The 15,976-nt window shown below is 43.8% G+C and overlaps 1 protein-coding gene across 1 annotated transcript; it reads left to right on the forward strand.

Annotated features, from left to right (window-relative positions):
- Positions 1–1,194: 1,194 nt before the first annotated feature.
- Positions 1,195–15,655, forward strand: LOC117963661 (asialoglycoprotein receptor 1-like). The gene is made up of 7 exons (XM_034904581.2): positions 1,195–1,364; positions 4,108–4,200; positions 5,004–5,093; positions 5,365–5,904; positions 12,353–12,504; positions 12,695–12,807; positions 12,932–15,655. The coding sequence occupies exons 1-7, from the start codon at positions 1,238–1,240 to the stop codon at positions 13,110–13,112; spliced, it is 1,296 nt and encodes a 431-aa protein (XP_034760472.2). The 5' UTR covers positions 1,195–1,237; the 3' UTR covers positions 13,113–15,655.
- The last annotated feature ends 321 nt before the right edge of the window (positions 15,656–15,976 follow it).

The raw sequence follows: 15,976 nt of genomic DNA on the forward strand, positions 1-15,976 counted from the left end.
TGACCTAGAGAATCACAGAACACAGCTGTGTAGCGAGTATGAAGGCAGAATCTCAAAGCGTTTTTAGCCATCTTAAGTCACAAGTCAAAGTGGCTGCACAGTTTCCACAACACTGGAAATATGAAGTTGCAGCTGCAATGGATTATGAGATATTAGCTGTAGTAGGTGCAGAGATGATGGGTTCACTAACTCATACTATAATTAGGGCTTCTGATTTTCGGTTTTAACCGATAGAAAAAAAAAAGAAACCGGTGGATAGCCAATAAACACCGGAAAAACTGTGCAAATGGTTAATCAATTCACGTTAACTTTACCCTTTTCCCATTAAAAAATAAAACCTATTACAAAAATAATAATAAATGCATTTCTCAGTGCTGCTGGGCAATGTCCCGCCTTCCTGACTTGTATCTATCATTGATTCGTTCTGAATACTTTAAACCCATCCCAACTACTGAGTGACAGCACATTCCTACATTTCTATTGGAGACTCAGCGTAAGAGATTTAAAACGAGATTACAATCAGGAGGGAGGCTTGTTAGCAGGATTTAAAGCTGTATTATAGTTAAGATACGGAGGATTTAAAACAGAATTGTGGCGAAATGTACAAAAATGCGTACACACAAAAACCCCTGAAGAATGTGCTCGTGACCAGAGGGATTTTGTTGTGGAAGACAGAAAAGGAAAGAAGGTACAACTTAAGTGTGCAAGTACTGTCGAGTCAATACTATACATATTTTGACAGAAAAAACAAAAAAACAAAATGCTCAAGCACTTTGGAAAGTAACCAAAAACACTAATTTCATACAATATAACAAAAAACAAAAGCCCCCCTCCAAAATAAAGATTTACATAAAAATTGAAAATAGCTAAAAATAAGCATAAAAAAATATGATTAATGAAACCCGAAGCCCTAGCTATAATACAGGCTCCCCTTACAGGGATGCTTCAAAAGATACTAAATCACAGAGGTGTACAGCTGATAGAAATGAAACTCAGCCCCAGGAAAAAAAACAACGTTGCAGTTGTTTTTTAAAAAAAAAAAGAAGTATCAGTGCTGAATTTGACAATTTTGCTGTTTTTTTGTAGCTTCCTCTTTACAGAAATAACTTCTGACACGGGTTGTTGATTTTGGGGAACTGTGTTCATTACCGTATAATTAAGAATACAGGAAGACTACATCGCCACTGAGATTCAAATAGCTGCTCTAGATCTTGTAGGTTCTTCCTGGGTTCACTTCATGCTGGTCTCCCTCCATTCTGCTACAATCTTACAACAATCTAACAAGATGTCCGGTGAAGTTCTCTACTCCAGTGTCAAGTTCACTCGGAAACCAGATGACCAAGCAGGTGCTAAACTGTGTGCAGGTGAGCATTGTCTCTGTAAACTTGGTGCTTTATTACATGAAGAATTGGCTCCCTTTAAAATTGTTGCGTACATTTTTCTGTGCTTTGCTGACACACTTGACTGGGTCTCAGACTCCGCTGTGTAACTCTCTTTGCCAGTTTGCAGTGGTAAAGAGCTGCTTTGCTGTAACCAGACTCGGGTTTCTAGTGTTAAATTTAGAAATACCAATAGAGCCGATACCTTTTATTGGACTAACTAAACAATAATTAATCACAAGCTTTCAAGACCTCAGCGTTGTCTTCTTCAGGTGTAAGTAGGATAGAGAGATTGATGTTTTTCCTAGTATCACATCTCCTTCTCTTTGTCCATCATCTCTAGACTAATAAGGCTAACATTTCATCTATCAATGAAATACCTAATGAAACTTCATTTTTTCAATGTTTTTCTGCTCAACAAAGTTAAACAGTTTGCTGGAATGAAGATACAAGTTTTCTGTTTCTGGTTTATGTATTGAACTGCACTGGGAGACATGGTCTCAGTTTAATTGATTTAATAAAAGATACGAGAAAATAATATGTATACTATAAAGAGTATGTGTGTGTGAATGTGTGCGTGTGTGAATGTGTGTGTGTGCGTGTTTCTGTGTGTGTTTCTGTGTGTGTGTGTGTATGTGTTTGTGTGCGTGTGCGTGTGTGTGTGAACTGCTGCTGTTAATGAGATGGCATCCTCTTAAGCCCCATTCACACTGGCATGCTCTACCCAGGTCAGAACCTACCCGGGTCAGGACCCGGTGTCATGCGGGTCGGCTACGCGATTTCACACGGCTTTTGATAAAGCAGGATCCACCTGGGTGACAGAAGCAAACACACAACGCATGTATCAATGCCCCGGGAGCAGCTTGTTACAGACATTTCCATCCAAGCTTCTCTGGATTGAACTGTGAGTGTTGATTAGAGCAAATGTTTCTACATCCCTGTTGCAATCTGGCTCATGGTGTGTCTCAATCAATAGAAATATGGCTCATCAGAATAAACAGAAATGTTCCTTGCAGTAGAAACCTTCATGCAGGCGTGGCTGTTTGTTATTTCGTTGGCTTACGAATGACCGTCATGCATTTTTATCTCGCTCGGGTCAAAGCGTGTCATCCCACATCCTGAGGTGGGTCGCTGGGACCCGGGTACAACCTAGGTACATGGTTTCACAGGATTGTGACCCGGGTAGCCAGAATCCGAGTAGGAGTGCCAGTGTGAAAGGGGCTTAAAAAAGAAACACCACACAGAACAATCCACTGTGAGCAGAGTGTTGCAGGATGATTACACTCTGGTGTACCATCTGGACTCTGTGATTCTGAGAGCTCTACTGAGGCCAGAGGGGTGCTTTATGTTACGACTGAAACATAAACTGGATCGATACAACAAGACCCTTTAGAGGGCCCCTTTAAAGCAAGTGCAGAGGCAATGGCAATTTTCCAGAGATGAATGCAGTTTCTGTAACTGTACAAAATGAGTCAGAAACTGAACTTCTCCTTCTACAGATTTCACAAGCAACCTCAAGTTGTTAGTTTCTCCTTGTGAACATTGTAATGATTACAGGCTGGATGAAAGGCATTTAGATGATGTGCATTATTGTAAGATGCCCCTCTTTTCTTTCTTTCTGCTTCGGTTTCTGTTTTGAAACTGCCTGCACACTCTAAAGCAGGACCAGCTATTGAGTAACAGCTTGGATTTTTGGGTTTCATTTTTAAATATGTATCTTTAAGGAACAGTTTTTTTGTGATTTTGTTTTTGCACACCAAGAATTTTGGTGAAAGAATTGTCTTAGTTTCTATCAGCATTTCACACACACACACACACACACACACACACAAGGGCAATGGGACATCCAGGGGAACGGGACAATGAGGCTCTATGAGATCAAATCACAAATAGCCCTCTTATTATAATCCACTCATTAGACATGTATCCTCTCTCGGTGGTGTTGTGTCAAGAGTACACACTGTCAAAAGATCTGCACTTCCACTGATAAATAACTCAACCTACACTTGGGAGTGGCACTTTCATTCTATTACAGGAAAATTAACATTATTATTAATGTATTTGTTTAACATGACACTTCTGTGCTGTGAGATACTGTACACTACGCCACTGTACTCTCTCACACTCCCTCAAGCTGGTACAGTGTGGTCTGCACTCAGAGAGAAGTGTGACAGTTTACTGTAAACGATGCACAAGGGCATTAGGGTGAAGAAAACCACACGCTGCACAGTAAAGGATGCAACAGCCTAAGTCCACAGTGCTGCAGAGAGAGAGAGAGAGAAAGAGAGAGAGAGAGAGCGAGAGCTCTGCAGGAAGTGCACTGGACTGTGCAGAGCTGTCATACACAGCATACGAATCACACAACTATTCTGGCTCTTCAGTTTTATTCATTACAAATTATAGGCTTGAAATATTTTCTTCCCCTTCATGTAAACTTTCTTCTCATTCTTCTGTAGATCAGCTAGTTTTACAGGCTTCTTTATTTTCACTTTCTCTAAGAGAATGGATTTTCAGTCCTTGGTTAGCTCTCCTTTAAAGGCTGGGCAGTAATAATTTAAAGCCAGTAAGCGGTAAGGGAATGGATTTGATAAAGCCTTGTTTAGCGCTGCTTTAAGGTGAACTTGATTTTAAAGCATTGTTAATAAGAGCCTACTATCTGATGCTATGCTAGTGAAATGGTCAGATCAGATGTTCACTTCTCCTGTGTTTTGTTTGTCTTCACTCCCAGGAAGGGAAGACGATATCACCTATGCTACAGTGAAGTTTGCAGAAGCTCCAAGCTCCCAGCAGCAGCAGCAGACAGACCCCAGCCGCACAGCGGGTGAGCCCATGAATAGCACTGCTGTCAGTGTCATCATGTTACATTACATTCTCCCTTACCTTTTCATGATGTCTGGAATCATTCAGAGTGCGTCTTATTGTCAGTACTCAGCCATGGTTTATTCCCTTTAGTCTGGGTGTTAAGGTGCTTTGACCTGAATTCAGGGCCAGCTCTTCAGTTCTAGCTGCCAGGTTCCCTTTACCCGCACAGACTGGATTAGCAGAGTGTCTGTATTGTCGAGAGTGCAATCTAGTGAACACATACTGTGAATCAAGTTTTCTTTTAAGCCAACAGCAGAACAGCCTTGCTGTATTTATCCACACACCCTGTTGAAACACCTGTTAACTAGCTCCTGAGTTGCAGCTTTGTGAACAGGGCTCGCAGTGCTGGACTGTTTTAAAGAGCTCCTCAAGTTTGACATTGAGCTTGACATTGACAGCAGCTCCTAGCCTCTAATTATTATTATTATAATTATTATTTATTCCTTAGCAGACGCTCTTATCCAGGACGACTTACAATTGTTACAAGATATCACATTATTTTTTTACATACAATTACCCATTTATACAGTTGGGTTTCTACTGGAGCAATCTAGGTAAAGTACCTTGCTTAAGGATGCAGGAGCAGTGTCCCCCACCTGGGATTGAACCCACAACCGGTCAAGAGTCCAGAGCCCTAACCGCTACTCCACATTGCTGCCCTATACTGAAGTGTATCCTTGACTGATTGTTTGAAGTTATAAATCTAGAAAGTTTCTTTAGTATACTGTGTACTGTATCCAGAGCTGTGTTCTCTCTCCTCAGACCCCACCCCTCCTGTGAGTGCTGCTGGCAAAGTCCTCCTCATCCTGTGCTGTCTCTTACTGGCTTCCATCATCTCCCTCACTGTCTATCGTGAGTATTCACACGCTGCTGTTTGTTAGCAGGGTTTCAAATCGCTATCAAACTTGTATTCACATAAATGGACTTGTGCAAAGAGAATTCAGATAACAGTTTCCCATGACCAGTATATGAAGCATGGACAGCGAATATCACTGCATTTCAGAGTCAGATTTACTGAACTGATTAATCAGCTTTAAACATGTACAGAACAAGCTGGTTGAGTGCATTCCACTGAACAAAACTGTAATTCACGTTTGTCTGTTTGCTTGTTTGTTTTTCTTAGATTTCAGAACTAAAGAAGACCCTGAGAAATACACCAGCCTGTCCTCAAATTATTCATCATTACAGAATCAGCTCCAGGACTTGAGCAGTGACTACAGCAACCTCAACAAGAATTATTCTGAGCTGCAGAGTAACTATAGCAAGCTCTCTGGATCTCACTCTAATCTGCAGAGTAACTATAGCAGGCTCAATGAAACTCATTATGAGCTGCAGAGTAACTATAGCAAGCTCTCTGGATCTCACTCTAATCTGCAGAGTAACTATAGCAGGCTCAATGAAACTCATTATGAGCTGCAGAGTAACTATAGCAAGCTCTCTGGATCTCACTCTAATCTGCAGAGTAACTATAGCAGGCTCAATGAAACTCATTCTGAGCTGCAGAGTAACTATAGCAGGCTCTTACAAAATCAGAGCCAGCTAGTAGATGAGAAAAACACACTCCAAAAAGAAAATTCAGAATTGAAAAAGAACAATACTGAGCTTTCTGTCAAATCATCAATCTTGGATAAATACTGTCCTCTCAAAGAAGGCTCTTCAAAGGGTGAGTTGTGAATTCTATACAATCCCATCATGAGAAAGAGAGAGAGAGAGAGAATGCTTTGCAGGAAGTGCATTGGACTGTGCAGAGTTGTCATACACAGTATACGAATCACACAACACAGAGATTGAATTTTGAAAATCAACACATTCTACACCATAAAACAGCAGCAATGATAAAACACAGACGGCAGCAACAGTGATAGAATTACATGATCTTTTTAAAAATTTAAAATTAAATTGCCATCTTCACCCACCCCACACACTCCCTCCTCAATGCACCCACATCTTGAACCATACTGTAATAAAATAAATCAGCTTTTATTCTGGTTGCAACCAGGACTCTAAAAACACACAAAGCATCTATACCAGTGCAGGACATTCTGTTCTTGTGGGATTTCAAAATGGTTAGCTTCGCTTGACCTTGAAGAAAGTTGACCAGGGCACACCGATAGCGGCATATGTAAGAATACGTAATACTAAAAATGAACAGCGCTTTAGTAAAAAGCACCCCGAGGTTCGTCAGCAGGCCGGAGTCGAGGGCAGTCTGTGAAACACTGTTTCCACGGCGGGGCAGAAGGGGCACCGCTCCCTCAACCCGGCTCAGCTAGCGGTTCGTGGCCATGATGCCATGCAGGACGTGCCACTGCAGGTCCCCGGAGTGCTTAGGCAAGGGCAGCTTGTACAGCACCCTCCAGGACAGCAGTGGCAAAGAAAGATGAGAAAGATGCAAAGGCTGCCCTTCAAATCGGTGATATCATGGGGCAAGTTCAGCATGGAAGAGTGGGCCTTGGTCTCAGTTCAGCTCCTCCTACATGGCACAATGCAGCCCCAGCTCAACGGAGGAATCTGGTAGTCAACAAGGTGCAAAAGCAGGAGGAGAGGATGAGGTGCGTAAAGGCCATTTCCCAGGCCAAGCAGGGAGAATGGATGAGATGGGAGAGTGTGGAACAATGCAAGATCGGCTGGCAAGACTTATGGACAATGGAACAGAGCAGGATCAGTTTCCTCATCAGATCAACATATGATGTTCTCCCATCACCACAGAACCTAAACCTCTGCGTGGGTGAGGATCCCTCATGTCATTTGTGTTCATCACCTGCAACATTAAGGCACATTTTGGCAGGATGTAAGGTGGGTCTTAGCCAAGGACGGTTTACTTGGCGCCATGACCAGGTGCTGCGATGTTTGCCCTTACAATTGGAAGACAAGCGTAACATGACCAATAAGTTGCAACCAGTTCCATCAAAGCATTACACAATATTGTGACAATATTCCTCCTTCCAGGAGAGCAACAGCCAAGAAAAGGTGTAAAAGCCAAGCCTCGCCCAGGACAACTGGAAGCTGCTAAATGCTGGCAGATGTTGGTAAATGGCTTATTTTTCCACCCGAGATTGCCACCACTAACCTTCAACCAGACATTGTCTTGTGGTCTGGATCAGCACGCCTTGTTCATCTGGTAGAGTTAACAGTGCCATGGGAGGATGCTGTGGATGAGGCGTATGAGAGGAAGAAACTGCGGTATGCTCAACTAGCCACTGAAGCAGAACAGCAAGGATGGAGAGTTTGGGTTTACCCAGCAGAGGTGGGTTGTCGAGGATTTGTGGCGCACTGTACAACCTGATTTCTCAGAGATGTCAGGTTCGGTGGCCAAGAGTTGTGTCGCACAGTGAAGAACTTATTTGAAGCAGCAGAAAGGAGCAGCAACTGACTGTGGTTGAGACGGAAAGATTCTAGCTGGGGATCTCAAGCGCAATAGAAAGAAAGCAACACTGATGTACGGCTAAGTAAGCTGGGCTGAGTTGAGTGGGGGACGGAGGGTGGTGATGCTGGGATGCCAGAATCACTGTCAAGCCCTCTTGAGGTGTCGTGGGCTAGTCGACGAAACACCGAGGACGGAAGGTGCCCACTTGAAGATCCCAGAGATGTACCCTACTTAGCTCAATCCAGACGGTTGTCATGCTGATGCGCTGGGGAGACCGCACTGTGGTTGCTGGGGAGGCAAAATAAGCTGATCCCTGGAGCCAGCATTACACATAAGCCATCAACACCAGGCAGAAAGATATCTGCATCATCATATGGAAAGAAACACAAATGGATGGAGATGCAGATGGATCACATTAGTTTACTGTAAAGCTACATCTTAGTTGGCGCTTATCTTTGCGAGAGCCGAGTTCAAATCAGCATGAAGTTTTAACATCTACTCTCATGTAATGTTAATCAGGCAGGGGCAGTTTGTACAGCACCTTCCAGGACGGCAACGCAGACTCACTCAATGGTAGGTGTCAGTCAGGTCTCTTAACTTGGGGTAATGGCATGCTTTGACAACTGTGCTGTACAGCTGCCTCTTCACTGCAGAATGGAATTGCAGGTCTGACTCTCTGTCCAGTGATAACAGCATCCCGGACTGCTCACCCCCCTCCTCCTCCTCCTCCTCCAGCACCGCAGGGGAGAGCAGCACCGAGGGTGAAACTGGTTCATGCTCCAGGGCCTGTCTCTCTGAGTGGCACTGCACCACGAACTTCGACACAGCAGGGCTTAAGGGAGGCTTTGCTCTCTCCCAGAACCCTCTCCATGAATCGTACTGAGAGCAGGCCCAGTGCTGCAGTCAGCTCAGCCCCGCTCTTCCATCGCCACTCAGTCCAGTCTATCAGGTGACGCAGGGTGGTGACTCTGGCCTCTAAAAACACTGAAAAAAGCTGTTTGTAATTAAAATAAACGCCACATTTAAAAATGTCATTAAAAAAGAGGCTCTTTGAAAACACAATTAGTGCATTCTGTCCTTAAAACCTTTACTAACCTCCAGGCATTCAATATCTTCTTATAAAATCTTTCCAACCCTGTCTAAACTGAGCTCTCCAGCCCACCTCAGGAGAGACAGAGCTAGGCCTTTCCAGTTCAGTTTGGGGGAGTACAGCAGACTCTGCAGTCTGAAAGCAGCTAACTGGGAGGAGATGTCTATCAGCCCATGCCCCCCTTCATCTCAGGGCAGGTACAGCACCACTGGCTTCAACCAATGGTTTCTATTCCAAAAGAAATTGACCAGTTTCTTCTGGACCTGCTCCAGCAGCCCTGGGGGAGGGTTCAGACACACCAGTCTGTGCCACAGGATGGATGCCACCAAGTTATTAATCACAAGGACCCTCCTCCTGAAGGGCAGGCGGTTCAGCAGCCATTACCAGCTCTGTAATCTCCCTACCACCTTCACCAACACCCTCTCCCAGTTCTGCTGCATGTAAGCCTCTGTACGCAAGTATGCCTTCAGCACTTTCAGTCCAGCTCTGTTCCAATCCAGAACCCGAGGCAGAAAGGGAGGGGCTCTTCCCAGCCAGCTCCCTGCCAGGAGGCCAAGCTAGCAGGACACTCCCTCAGCCGGTGTAGCAGCGGTTCAATAGATCTCGAATAGAGCATCCCCGACAGAGAGCAGCCCTGTCTGTTCCCTCTCTCCACTGGGAAAGGCTGGCTTAAACTGCTATTAATCTTAAAAGCTAAAAATATCTGGGCTCCCGAGTGGCGCATCCAGTAAAAGGGGCAGCAGTGTGGAGTAGTGGTTAGGGCTCTGGACTCTTGACCGGAGGGTTGTGGGTTCATCCCCAGTGGGGGACACTGCTGTTGTACCCTTGAGCAAGGTACTTTACCTAGATTGCTCCAGTAAAAAAAAAAAAACAACTGTATAAATGGGTAATTGTATGTAAAAATAATGTATAATGTGATATCTTGTAACAATTGTAAGTCGCCCTGGATAAGGGCTAAGAAATGAATAATAATAATAATAATAATAATAAAAGCACTCGCTAGAGTGCAGGATGCGCTCTATAGCCTGGACGTCGCCGGTTCAAGTCCAGGCTGTTCCACAGCCGACCGTGGACGGGAGCTCCCAGGGGGCGGCGCTCAATTGGCCGAGCGTCGCCCGGGGGGAGGGAGGGTTAGGTCGGCCAGGGTGTCCTCAGCTCACTGCGCAGCAGCGACCCCTGTAGTCTGGCCGGGCGCCTGCGGGCTTGCCTGTAAGCTGCCCAGAGCTGCGTTGTCCTCCGACGCGGTAGCTCTGAGGCGGCTGCACGGTGAGTTCGCAGTGTGTAAAGAAGCGGGCGGCTGACGGCACACGCTTCGGAAGACAGCGTGTGTTCATCTTCGCCCATCCCGAGTCAGCGCAGGGGTGGTAGTGGTGAGCTGAGCCTAAAAAATAATTGGGCATTTCAAATTGGGGAGAAAATAATAAAAACTAATTGGCAACGTTTAAATTAAAAAAAAAATATATATATATCAGAGTATACAATTTTGATGCAAGAGATAAAAACAGGACCAAAAGCAAACACCTCCAGTGTGTGGAATAAATGGCCATGGTCCACCCTGTCGAAAGCTTTCTCCTGATCAAGTGACACCAGCCTAAAATCTAGATTAAAAAAAATTAGAAACATTAAAAAGGTCTCTGATTTAAAACAAATGATCAAATATAGAGTGCCCCGGCACACGGTACATCTGGTCTCTGTGCACCATGGCGCTCAAGCATTCTCTAAGATGGCTGGCCAGGGTTTTGGAGAGGATTTTGTAATCACAGCACAACAGCGACACAGGGCACCAGTTCTTCAGCTCAGATAGACCTCCTTTTTTGGGTAACAAAAGTCAGTACTGCCCTGCGCAGCTCAGAGGTAGCTCTCCTTCTGCCACACACTCCTTCAGCACCTGTGCAGATCACTTCTAAGACATTTCCAAAAATGCTTATTAAACTCAGCCGGAAGTCCGTCCAGCCCAGGTGCTGTGCTGTTGGAGAGCTGTGTGACGGCGGTCGTGAGCCCCCCAAATAACAGGCGTGTCCAGGCCGCAGCGCTCCCCCACACTCAGGCTAGGGAGACCCTCCAATAGCCACTCCGTCTACTCCTGGTCGCACTTCTCAGCCTGATACAGCTCGGAGTAAAAGTCCACTGCGGCCCTACGAAGCTCCGCAGGGCTGGAGACCTCTCTCCCCCGGGCAGCCTCAGTAACAGCATCTGCTTGTGTTCAGATACCTTCTCCAAGCCAAAGAAGGCTGTGGGGGCGTCCATGTCTCTTAGTTCAATGAATCTTGCTCTCACCAGCGACCCCTTGATCAGGAGAGGTTTCTTCTCTTTAAGGCTGCAATATATTCCCTCCGTGCTTTGGCCACTCAGCGCTCTATCAATCTCTAAAATCTCAATCTCTAACTGGCTGACTGCTGCATTCATTTGTCCAGTGACGTTCTGGGAGTATTGCTGGAAGAAAATCTTAATTTGAGTTTTCCCCACGGATTGGGGATTGGGTTCATCATGATTTCTGTCTAAATAAAAATCTAAAGTACAATTAAAATGTTCTGGATCACACTTTCCTAAAATCTGATTAATACTTTTAAAAAATACAATCTGTTCTCTGCCCAAATTAGGAGCATAAATACTACAAAGATCAATAAAACCCCCATTTAATTTCATTTCAACATTTAAAGCCTCCCTTGCACGACCTCCTCCACAGACACAATCTCTGCTCCCAGCCCCGGTGAAAATAAAACTACCACCCCAGCACTAACGTTGGAGCCGTGACTTAAAATCACCTTCCCCTTCCACTCTGACAGCCAGTGTGCTTCATTACTGCTGTCAGAGTGAGTCTCTTGCAGTAAAATACAATTTGCCTTTTTTGACTTAATAAAATCAAATAACTGGGCTCTCTTACTAACATCACAGAAGCCACTTTCATTAAAAGAGCTTAAAGTAAACTTCTCCATGGAGGATGACGCATAAAACACGACAATAAATAACAGAACACAAGGGTAAAAGCTACACAAGTGACTTGATCCATTTAAAAGCTTTTTGATTCGCCGATCATTTTTCTAGCAGTGCTCACAAACTTTTTCAAACTAAATCTCTTTTTTCTATCAGACTCAACTATTGTCGCTTTTATTAAACTACATTAGCCATTGTACCAGTGTATAGTGAGGGAATAGCAGAGCGGAGGTTGGAGACCCGAGCTGACCGGTTTAGCGGTGGTGGGGGACGCTGCATGAGTGTCTTTTGTTTGTAGTTTTTATTACTGTGTTTTATTTTCCCTTTTTCTTTCACCTTTTGTTTTCATTTTTATTTCTTAGCATCTGCGCGTGCTGCCTGATACAAGTGCAACCTCTTTACCATCGTTGGTATTGGGGATAGAAGAACCAGTGCCACCTGGTGGTTAATAATGGAAAGAAAAAAATAATAAAATTAAATTAAAAACTTCTGTCTCTCATGTCAGTGAATTCCCACACCCTAACACAGGGACAAATAAAGCCCCCCCCCCACCATTTACTCATCTGTTCCAATACTATTTGGAGTGGAGGGGAGATGTAGTATCCTTGTGATAAAATCATGCTAATGCTAATTCTGAGAATCTAGCCCTGTGTTGTAGGTGCAGCCCCCTTCTTCAGATCTCCAGGCGTTTAACATGCACTGATTCTTTCTCTCATTGTGCAGAGCGGGTTTGTAAAGCCTGTCCAGAGAAGTGGGTGGAGTCCAATGGAAAGTGCTACTACTTCTCAACTGATACAATGAACTGGAACTCCAGCCAGGCTAGCTGTGTGTCAGTGGAAGCAGTCCTGGTGATTATAGAGAGCGAGGAGGAGCAGGTACAGTATTGCAAACATTCAAGTTTAAAAATAAAACAAACTGGCAGGAAAAATTGCTTGTCATGTATTTGTTAATTTCCTTTCCTTTACGTACAGTAAGTGTCTCTCTTTCTTTAAAAATACACCCATCTTTGCCTCATGATGTTACAGCTCCATTGTAACTAATAGTAAACTGTTGTTTTCTGCTCAGAAATTCTTATTAAAGAAGGCTAAAACGGATTCTTACTGGATTGGCCTGACGGACGCTGTTAATGAAGGAGTCTGGCTCTGGGTGGACGGCACTCCTCTCAATGACAAGGCAAAGTAAGAGCTTCAATCTCATTCTGAAATCACTGCTGAGGATTAAAAGGATACAGCAGCAAACAACCTAGTCATTTTCTACTGACATCGTGTGACACTGACTGGCATTGCTCCTCATCTCTTTCAGATTCTGGGCCACAAGGACACATGATAAAGGTAAAGAGCCTGATGACTATAAGGGAGACGACCCCGCTGGTGAAGATTGTGCACAACTACAACCAAAGAGGAATTCCAGAGAGACCTGGTTTGATTCTTCATGCAAAAAGCAATATAAAAGGATTTGTGAAACTAAGGCATTGATAGTTTAGAAAGAGGATATGACAGGTTGACCGAGTGACGACGTCCCCAGAGCAGAAAGCTGACACAGACACACACAGGCAGGTACTCGGGTGAAAGCGCTGGTGCGCGCGTATTTATTTAAAAATAAAATTAAACAAAAAAAAACACAGCAAAATAAATATTTAAAACAAAACGAATCACGAACACATAAAAACAAAACGATACCTAGGTCAGGCTGGGCAGTCGCCTTCACTGATCCTGTAGTACTCGAGTTTTATTTTAACTTTCGTTTTTCTCCCGTCTCACTCTCGTTCCTCCTCTCAAACACCCACCCTGAACACAGAAACAGACAGGTTCATATACTCGAGGCCATCTCCGAATCAACACCCAATTAATTAATTTGGAGACGGACACATTCTGCACGAGAGTTTTAGTTTGCATGGCCGACAGTCAATTTGTCAATAATCACTGACTGCTGACCACGCATTCTCATGAGCTGTCTGTCAGAGATGAGCTGCTAACACCGCCTGTGCCAGACCACATTCAAACCAATAATAAACAAGACACTCGTCTTTTAAATAAACACAAAATCCCTTTTGCCAGCACATTCACTCGTGCTACATAAACACAACCCAATACATGATTTCCAGGCAGGGCTTTGCCCCGCCCCCTCTAACAATGTTCAGGGCTTCTCCTCTGCCCTGCCACACAGGACAATCAGGAAAAAAGAAACTAACGTCACTGAAGCACAAAGAGAGACGAGAAAGAATAGAAGAAACTCAGTTCAGATAGACAAGCATGCAGGTCATCCCCCAACATTACCAGATTAACCGTTTGATTCCACATTATGAGAAAGCAGAGATAACAATGAGCTGATGGTGGTTTGTACTGAATGAAGTCTGGCCGTGAGAACAGAATTGCATTGTTTGTTCAGAAATAAAGCTGAAACATTAAGAATCTCACAATATGAAAAAGCAGCTGAGATATAAATCTGATCTCAGGTAGTTTAGCAACGTGAACAGAAAGGTCAGTGTTTATTTAAAACCACTGCACACATGCACCCAGGAGACTCCCGAACCCTGATCTCCTGTGAAAAAAAAACAAACAAGAAGTTATCATGTTCACCATGCAGAGTGGGACAGACAGAAAGACCCAATCAGTGCAGAAAGCTCCACATCTTGAATGAGGACCCCAACAACAAGATTGGGAATCAAAGGCTTAATCGTAATGACGGGGAGATTCAACCTGATTCCTCACAGGGAGGGGCCAGCCCTACCTAACTGATAGAAGCACACCCCCACAAACAGTCTGAATCAGCACACTGATGAAGGCACCAGACTGTGCAGAGTTTATGGTTGTGTGAAGTAAATGAAGTCAGAGAAGAAAACTAAAAGATGATAACTTATGAAATTAAGATATTTCACCAAGTGGAGTCTTTCTCAAAGTCATTAAGTTTTGCTTAATTGTATAACCGAGTCTTTGGAGTTTTGCTCCCTCTAGTGGTTCACAAGAGGGATGACTAGTTAGTCACACAGGATCCAGACATTTCGAAACTGTATCCGAGGGCTCTGTTCTGAGCTACAGTAGAGCAACCCACTGAAACAACTACTTCAGCAGATCAGTATTATCATTTTATATCCCTGTAATGCACTGATACTCATTATAAAAGTTCACCCTGGTAAATGTACAGGCATTTTGCAGTTTCCTGTGCTTTAGCAGGCTTGTGCTGGTTAGCCATTGTTTTTACAACACTTTACAATGCATATCTGTGCTTCACCTGCTCGCCTTTGCTTTACCATGATTGTGCTGTGCTTTTACCCTGGTATACCACACACTTTTACAAGGGAGACAATGATCATTTTTATAGATCTTGAATATTGTGGCTCAGTCCATTCTGTCTACAGCTCCCATCATCCCTCACTGGTACTGCTGGGGCAGAACATGATGGGAGCTGTAGGCACTGTACTGAATATGCAGCCTTCTGTCTTTCCCCATATTTAAGGTTGTTACCTCACAAGCCTGTATTATAAAATGTGCATTATAGGGTTTTTATCAATGTAAACAAATGAGGAGAGCTCCTGTTCCTCTTCCCTTTGTTTCCATTTGTGTTTTTCTTCCCTGAGCTGAAGCAGAGCTCCCTGTATATACAGCGTTCCTATCATACCCCCCTGCTGCTGCAGGGAGCAGCAGGTGAATGGCTGGCTGTCTGTTTAGTTCACAAGCCAGAAAGCTTGCATTGTTACTGATAAAGCAGAGTGCACACACAAAAGGCCAAACTCTGGAAGAATGTGATAAATATTCAGCCAGATTGTAGAGTCAAATTGAACAATATTATGAGATGCAGGTTTCAGTGTAATGTCTTACTAGTACAATATTCTTCAGCAGGTTGATTAACAATTGCTTTGTATATTATATGAGTTTATTATTATTACCGATAGTTTTTTTTTAATTCTATTTGTATTTGTATTGAACTCTGTAGACCCCTCTGCACTGTATTTGTTAGAGATTCTGGGGGGACTATTCAAGTTTGTATATTATTTGAGTTAATTAATAAACATTTTTTATTGTGAAATATTTTTTTATTCTAACTATTAACATTGCTGATCTAGAGTTATAAAGCCAAGAGAACCTCACTCAACACTGGAGAGCTGCATAGAGGTCTATAGGAAAGAGAACTCCACTCAACACTGTAGAGGGCTCTAATAGTACAGGAGAGATCATTCCACTTAGTCTATTTTTTAACACACACCTGTATTTGCAGATTATAGATGATGTAATCATGTGTTTAACAAAATCCCCTGCAGTTAGCTGTGCTGTGTGATCTCCAATGGGTGCTGTTCCTGCAGTCAGCCTGGCTGTGCTGTGTGCTCTCCAATGGGTGCTGTTCCTGCAG

This window comes from Acipenser ruthenus, chromosome 20, assembly GCF_902713425.1.
Source record: "Acipenser ruthenus chromosome 20, fAciRut3.2 maternal haplotype, whole genome shotgun sequence".
In the NCBI taxonomy this organism is placed as follows: Eukaryota; Metazoa; Chordata; class Actinopteri; order Acipenseriformes; family Acipenseridae; genus Acipenser; species Acipenser ruthenus.

What these genes read in the sequence shown, in the direction of transcription:
- LOC117963661 (XM_034904581.2), top strand. Translation starts at nt 1,238, where the DNA reads ATGCTGGTCTCCCTCCATTCTGCTACAATCTTACAACAATCTAACAAG. An exon ending in AGGTGCTAAACTGTGTGCAG is followed by an intron (nt 1,365 to 4,107) that starts GTGAGCATTGTC and finishes CTTCACTCCCAG; the next exon opens with GAAGGGAAGACGATATCACC. An exon ending in CATCTCCCTCACTGTCTATC is followed by an intron (nt 5,094 to 5,364) that starts GTGAGTATTCAC and finishes TGTTTTTCTTAG; the next exon opens with ATTTCAGAACTAAAGAAGAC.